At 36.0% G+C, this 8,167-nt stretch overlaps 2 protein-coding genes and 1 pseudogene across 2 annotated transcripts; all 3 read right to left on the reverse strand.

Annotated features, from left to right (window-relative positions):
• The window catches only part of LOC112037831 (disease resistance protein RGA2-like), a 23,032-nt pseudogene continuing 14,865 nt past the window's right edge, over positions 1–8,167 (reverse strand).
• On the reverse strand, positions 127–513 carry LOC112016713 (linoleate 13S-lipoxygenase 2-1, chloroplastic-like). Its single transcript, XM_065765926.1, has one exon. The coding sequence runs from the start codon at positions 511–513 to the stop codon at positions 127–129; it is 387 nt and encodes a 128-aa protein (XP_065621998.1).
• LOC112016711 (putative disease resistance protein RGA4) lies at positions 2,953–6,843 on the reverse strand. Its single transcript, XM_065765538.1, has 2 exons — positions 3,422–6,843; positions 2,953–3,041 (listed from the first exon to the last, which is right to left on the reverse strand). The coding sequence occupies exons 1-2, from the start codon at positions 6,660–6,662 to the stop codon at positions 3,028–3,030; spliced, it is 3,255 nt and encodes a 1,084-aa protein (XP_065621610.1). The 5' UTR covers positions 6,663–6,843; the 3' UTR covers positions 2,953–3,027.

The following is an 8,167-nucleotide window of genomic DNA, read 5'->3' on the forward strand; positions in this document are numbered from 1 at the left end:
TAGCATTTTAAGTTTTAAGCATCTTATCCAAGACCAAGAAAATCATGTAGGATGGAAGAGTTGTGAAATTCCTTAGTACATGTACCCAATTTTATTTACACAAAAACTAATGCTACTACCATCGCATTAGATGGATATGCTATTAGGAACTCCCCTACCAGTTCCAGTGACCCCTGGCTTTGAGAATGGCTTCAACAGCTCATATGATACAACTCCAGCTCCAACTCTATTCTTCAGTTTCAAATTGGTGTTCATCTCATCAATGATTCCCTCAAGCTCCTTCAGTCTACCACTAAACTGTTCAAATGCAGCTTTTATGATAGGATTTTCTTCCCAAGATGGTTCCATATTCTCACCAAGATACTCCTCATCTGGTGAGTGATTTGATAGAACATCCAAAACAGCCATCACCTTGGTTGCTTGAATCTGTGAAGGGAAGCATTTCAACAGTTCAACTTCTGGTTTTTTCAAAAAGTTCTTGAATTCTTCATCAGATGGATTCTCAGTTGGCATGTTGGTTCAAGCTATAGTTGACCGGTTAGGGAAGTAACCAGCAAACATATACTGCCCAAAGTTCACAGCTGCATGGTGCCCAGCAGTTACCCAGATTATGGTTGTTAAAATATGAATTAGATTTTCTGGTGTTTTTAGGACAGGCCACCATGGCTCATCCTTCTTGTCTGCATGGCCTTTTGTTCTAACTTCTGTCCACCAAGCTTGAAGCTCCCCATCAGACTGAACAAGAGATGGTTCAGGGTAGTAGTGGTTCACATAATCACTTACCCATTGCTTAATGGCATCCCAAAGGATTAAACCATCATTGGCAAAAGGGTAGTCTTCGATGGTTAACCTCAAGCCATGCTCAGCCGTTGGATCCTCAACTGCCATTCCCCTGAAAAAATAGCAAAACCAAGCCTTAGTTCCCAAATTTTGGGATCAGCCATGGAACTTCAACAGTCTAGTCATTATTGATCACATGTATTCTATTTCACCATTCTAGTCAGGGGCACCATTCCCCTGAAAGTTGATCATCATTATTGTTTTGAAATTTCATTGAGGGTGTTATGCAAAGTAATTTGCAAGCTTGACAATTCATTAAGTATCAAGAAGTTGAGAAACTGCTGAGTGAAAAAGTAGCAACCTAAGTATAACCACAGATAACTTTTCATCTGATAATGCCTTATAGGAACCATGAATAAAACTAAAACAATCTTATATTATTTAGATCATCTGCAATACCTTCTAATCAAATCTGCTGGCAAAGCTTCCATGTCACACCACATTAGTTATGACTTTTGCTTTCTCTCTCTCTAACAAAATTCAAATCGTGAAGATGAAACAAGTGTTTAGCATGAACTGCCTATGTAGTGAAGTAGCTTCACTAAGTGTATACACGTAGATGGACATTGGGAAATAATTTTTTTTTATCATATAAATTCTTCTTTGTATAAGTCCATGAAAAATGCATACTGTAACTAGTTATATGCTATATGGGTTAAGACCAGCTAGAGTTTTCCTAGAAAATTCTTCATCCCTGAACCAAGCAAATTTATCTCCCGCAAAAGAAGATTCATGTATACAAATGAGAGACAGACAGAGACAAAGATAGAGAGAGTGAAAGTCATACAAAGAGAACAAGATGCATAGTATTAATGAATGCAGGGGTCACAAAGAGCAAAAGATTCTCTTGAGTATCAGTTACAGCCTTCACTAGCCTTGGTAGTATTGACTGAAAGAAGCCGGCATTTGTAGGCTTAGGCAATGTGAGTCCTTCACAAAATAGTGAGTCTGGTAGTGAAGTGTGGAAATCCCAAGTGGGGGTCAAGAAGTGATATCTCAAGCTGAGGCAGCAGTGCATGCATCACAGATTTTAGGGTCTTTGCTGAAAATGTCAATTGCTTCACCTCTGAGAATGCCTCGTCCCTAGGCACATATACACTGCTGCTTCTTTGTTCCGACAAAGGGTCTACACTGTCAAAATAACCATTAATCATTATAGCTTTTTATTCAGGAACTACTCTGTTTAAAGCTACATTCTACAACATATCACATTCCAATTCTTTTTCAAATTTCAACATGTCTTGTACTTCTTACTCTTAAAAAACGTGTGGCATTCTATTAATGTATTTTGCAGGCATAAAGTTAAAATTAGAATTTTCAAACTGTATATAAGGACGATGTCACATTTATAAGTAACATATTTGAGATCAAGTACTTAAATACTCAAAGAAAACTAGGTCTCTTTTTTTCCTGGTTAAATTCTATATTTTGTCCTCAACTTTTGAGATATATTCTAAAATCATCTTCATATTTTAAAATGGTTCAAGAGGTCTTATCGTTTTAAAGTAATTTTGAAAATCTAAGAACGAAAGTGAAACATTTTAAAGTATAATAAGGTTTTTTGAATCAAATGTCAAAAGTTGAGGGCTAAATATGTAATTTAACCCTTTTTTTAAGGAGCTGTCTTGAAGATATAACAGCAAGTTGGGTGCTTACATATAAAAAGGCTTTGATCCAGAAAAATTCCTATACAATGAGCTAATTCCAGCAGTATGGTTGCAAGATTTAATTCTCCCTGCAATATTACCTCGATGTCACCTTGAGCCAAATTTTACTCAGTTCAAACAATAGTTGAAGCCCATCAAATATCATTTCATCCAGCTCAATTTGAAATACAAAGATGCAATTTATTAGAAAGAAGTAAATGATGAAGGAAAAGTCACATTTTTCTCTTAATATGCAAAGTCATAAATTAAGGATCAAAAATCCTAAGCGCAGATAAAGGGTAAAAAACGGAAATGAAATAAATACCAATGAGTTCAGTCTAATAAGCCTTGGTATTGATTCCAACATCCCACAACCGCAAAGATAGGAAGTTCACGTTTAAAAGCATCAATCTTTCTCATTTAGGTGAACAGTCACGCCTTTACCTTGAAAGTCAACTTCTGCCCAGGAAAAAATTTACTCATATACATAATTGGAAATTTTTTATGAAAAATATTATTGCCACCATATTCCACAGATGGTTCATCGAATATCAACTGTTGACAGAACACAAGTCATGGAATTAAATAATGTTAATAATAATAGAACTTCAAAACAATTCAACAATTTGGTTGCTATGAAATCAATCAAATTGGCCAAGATTCTATACATCTCAGAAATTTTTTTATTATTAGAAAACTATAGAAAACCAAAAGCTTTGCTAAAGTGAGCCCCATTCAATTATATACATTGGTTCCTATATTTTTGAAATCCAAAAGAAAAATTCTTTTTTTTTTTTTTTTCAAAAAATTGTATTGAAATCAATAAATGATAGAGAATAAATTTTTAAAAAGTTCACTTTCTTTCATTTACAACTGTTTTCTCAGCTAGCAAACAAAAATTCAATAAAAAAAAAAAGGGTATATAGAATGCGTACCGGTAGTGATATGTGCGATCTTGCCCCAATCCTGACCGGTTTCCTTTTCGCATCTTCTCTGTAACTCGGGACAATTGATAATCCGCAGCATTTGTAAAGACGAGAGATCGCGCATCTCGTCAGGCGGTGATTTCAGATTAAGACAGTTGTCAATTGTAAACCATTTAAGCGAGATAAGATTCCCAATCCACCTAGGCAATGTTTTCAGATTCTCACAATTTCTAATAGAGAGCGTTTCCAGGGTTGTAACGTGTTGAAGACCTACAGGTAAGGAATTCAGTTTTGGAAGGCCGGAGAAGTACAGACGGGTGAGGCGATTGAGATGTCGCCATTCCATTCCGTCCACGTCACTTCCTAGATTTAACTCCTTGCAAGAGAAAATGTCTAAATACTCGAGAGAAATTAGATTTGATACCCACCCATCTGGCAGAGACACAACATCTGGCAGATCTGATATCCATATAGATTTTAATTTGGAGAGATGAGAGGACGAAGAAGAGGAGGAAGAGGGAAGTATTGTCTCTTGAAAAAGCTTTGAGCTAACGTTTCTTAGATGTAGGTATTCTCCGAGATAAGGAAACAAGGAGGGCATGGAAGTCATATTAGGACAATTTTCAATCCAAAAAGAAGAAAGACAAGGAAATGAAGGCAGTGACCGGTTATGCTGATGTTGTTGATGATCTGTCAATGATGCGCTCCTCCACCATCCCTTTAAGTTAGGGCATTCTGAAATCGAAAGAGATTTTAATGATGGGAAGAAGGATAAAGTAGAAACTTCCTCACTTATATCACGATCTGATATGCATTCCAAATTTTTCATTTTATAAAGCCATAATCTTTCTAGAAATGGGAGTCTAGACAATGGTGGCAGGTGGTTGCAACTGTCACAGCTCCTTAAATTGATCTCAACAAGATTTTCGATGGCAGAAAGCCAACTTGAAAATGTCACACCAGTGTAATCACACACTTTCAAAATTTTGAGATTTGTATGTGGCTGGAGGCTATCTAATATCATCTCATTATGTCCTTCTTGGTGAGCCCATGTTAATTTCAGATTCTCAAGATGTTGCTTTTCCCTTAAATTTTTGACCTCGCAATTTAAGTTAGCATCTTCCAATTGTTCTAAAATCTTTATCTCAAGTGTTCCTCTAAGGTTGTTTAGCCCATTCAATTCACCTAGTCCACCATTATTCCTCGCAATGAATAATGGTAATGACTGAAGACCAGTTAGTTTCCGTAATCCTTGAGGCAATCTCAACTTATAACAGCCCCTATCATCAAGGTGCCTGAGGCTAACCAATTTTGTGATGTCCCTAGGCAATTGTTCAAGATTACAACATTCTTGAAGTTTTAGTGTTTGCAAATTCAACAGTGCAGTAATTGAATTAGGAAGAGTTTTAATAGGATTAAAAGAAAGATCTAAGTACTTCAAATGTATTAACTTCCCTATGGAATTTGGCATTATTTTAATATTCAATGCATGTAAATCTAATGCACGCAACTTTGGGAAACTCTCAATCAATGTACTCAATGTTAATCCATCCATGGCCATAGCTGCATACCAACCATGTGTGAAAAGAATTGTACGTATCTGGTTGCTTGCTTTAACCAAACTTAAAGTTTTAGTAAAAGATGAGACACTAGAAAATGATACATGCCAAGTTTTTCCATCCAAATATTCAAGTCTATAGTTTGGCAATGCAATTGATAGCGCAAGATCATGATATAAATCGTGCATCTTATATAACTCTCCTACTTTGTCCAAAAAATTGCATTGTAGATACTCAAAGTATTCATTTGCAACATCTTCCAACTGCTGAGTATCATTTGACAATTGGAATTGATGTGCCATCCAGAGTTGAATCGCTGTCATCTTATCAATCTCATAATTTTTAGGAAACAAAGAAAAAAAGGGAAAAAAACATTTTAAATATGATGGAAGATTATCATAACTCAACCTTAGAATCTTAAAATCATCACCCCCTTGTTCAATCACATTTGCTACTACCTTATCCCTGATCTTTGACCACTCGTTTGGTTTCTTATAGTACAATACATTTCCAATGGACTTTATGACTAGGGGTACTCCTTGACATTTGCCAACAATCTCCCTTCCAAGATCTACTAGTCTAGGGTTTTTGGTGTCTTGCCTATTTCTAAATGCTAATTTCTCAAATAAAGACCAAGAATAGTCTTCAGAGAGACCTTTAAGAAAATATGTTTCATTAGCACGTGTAATATCTACAACAAATTTGTCACGCGTAGTTATTACAATCTTACTTCCCTTTGCACAACTGCTTAAAAGTCCTTTAAAGCTATTCCAATTTTTACAATTTTCATTCCATGAATCATCCAACACAATTAAAATTTTCTTTTGAGAAATTTTGTTACGAAGTTCCCTCAATGGATCCATTTTGTGGACTTGATCCTTGAGGACTTCTTCAGGATTAAACTTACGACGTTTCTTTCGCAGTAGTTCCATGCTATCGTCTTTATCAATACCGGTACCAATTATTAATTTTTCAGCAAATGTTGTCACCTCAAAGACATTTGAGACACACGCCCATATTTTTAGCTCAAATTGTGTATCGACTCTATCATCATTGTAAACACATTGAGCAAGTGTGGTCTTGCCCATCCCCGCAATCCCCACAATAGCAACAACTAAAACATTCTCTTCATTGTTAGGCTCTAATAAACGATTTATGATTTGATTTTTCTCATCTTCTCTCCCAATAACTACATTATCAGTAAGCCATGGGCGAGTCTCCCTATCCGGACTCACATTACGCTTTACAGTACTGCGTTCTTTCCAGTGAAACTTTTCCCTATCTTTGGCTATTGCATCTAGTTCCTGACTCAGTTTACTTATTTTAAGACTCATCTTAGGACGTCCTAAAACAACTGAGATTGAACTAAAGAAAAAGCGTACCTTTTCTGTAAAACTCCCACTCGTCTCTTTTTGCCGCAAAGCTAATTCAGTGTAGTACTTGGACTCGTCCAACAAGTCATCTGCATCAAAAACTGCTTCCTTGAGCTTTTCGAGCCAGACTCTGTCTTGATGATTGTGGTTCTGCTCCTCCGCTGCATCCTGGAGTACAGCTTTGATTGTGGAAACAGTTTTCCTGATTTGTTCATGGCCATCTTTAACATTCCAGAGCGATCCAACCTGTTCAAAAGCAGCAGAGCCCAAATTTTCAATTATGGACCCAGCAACGCTAGAGAGGATTGCTTCATCCATTTGTTAGTGCGCAGTGAGAAAAAAGAAGGCTAAAAGAGAGAGAGGAAAGCCAGAGGCTGGGATTCAAATGCTTCAATGCTAGGGTGTGGAAGAAAAACTTTCTAGTGAGTGAAAGATAGGCTATAAGAGCGAGACTAAAGGGTGAGAGCTTGAAGTGCTTCAATATGCTAGAGAGTAATGTTGCTGTGAAGAAGGAGACGAGGAGGACCGAATATTTAAAGGGGAAGAAAGTTACCGTTACTAGTTTTCCTTTATGAATTTTCTTTGAAAGTTACATTAATCATCCATAGCTTTATGTTTTTTCAAAGAAACTTACCGTTAAATAGTCTTCCTTTGTGATTTTCTTAGAAAGCTACCGTTATATCATGCACAACTTTATGAATTTTCTTGGAATGTTTCCGTCATCATGCATAGGAAAATGAGGAGGCACCATGTGTTAGTGTTGACTGTTGAGACCTTTTGAACAGAAAGAAAACCTTTTGGACCCAATAGTTCCCTTTTTGCATCAACGAAGCTAATGCAAAATTTCTTAGAACAATCATGCTCATGCATTGGAAATAACCGAGTGTTCAGATGCAGAGCCAAGTGTAGTGGTAACTGGTAACAGAGTGTTTTATATATACGGCTAATGGCATACTATTTTTTTTTTTTTTTTTTTTGAGAAACCGTATATATGGCATACTAAATTACTAATAATAATGTAGCACTAACATTTAGCCTTGAAAGGCTAATCCAGTCTTTTTGCTTTTTGAATAAGGATTTTACAATAATTAATTATTTTTGAAAATATTTTTTCGGAAATTGAAAAAGCTGTTTGAAAATATTTTTTTGAAAATTGAAAAAATATTGACGACTTTTTCAATTCCCAAAAAAATGTTTCGAAAAATAGATGGTTTAATGTGTGTAAGGCACACAATAACCGAACCCATTTGAGAAACACGGCGACAACAAAAAACAGAGCCTACAAAGGCTATTATATGTAGATAAACAGACTAACTATATCTAATACCCAATCAACTCTGTACACGTGTCCACTACTGCAAATAAGAAACAAAAAATCAATTATTGTTTTCTCTTTTGTGTTTATTTTTTTCCCACTCATTTCTGTAAAAGATTGGAAATCTAAATAGAATTGAGAGGATTTCATTGATGGAGAAAGAAAGTTACAAGAAATTGAATTAATGAAAATACATTACTATGCTCTGTTTATATATACACAGGAGGATGTAACCGCCCTACAATTGGCGCCAAAATCTGTTATTTGGTGCCCTCTAGAATCTGTACACGTGGCAATCCAAGAGTAACTGACTCCTGAATTTATGGAACTAACTTCTAACTAACTTCTTCAATGCTACTGGATGAAGAACACGTGCTCTGGCATGGCTTCAAGCATTTCCAATTCTTCTGTGCTTATCAATCCACTTGATGTAATCCTTGTGCTCTGAGCAGTGCACTTCTCATCAGCAACTACTGCCTTCGTGGCTTGATCAACACACTTGTCATTA

Source organism: Quercus suber, unplaced genomic scaffold (genome assembly GCF_002906115.3).
Source record: "Quercus suber isolate HL8 unplaced genomic scaffold, Cork oak 2.0 scaffold_23, whole genome shotgun sequence".
Classification (NCBI taxonomy): domain Eukaryota; kingdom Viridiplantae; phylum Streptophyta; class Magnoliopsida; order Fagales; family Fagaceae; genus Quercus; species Quercus suber.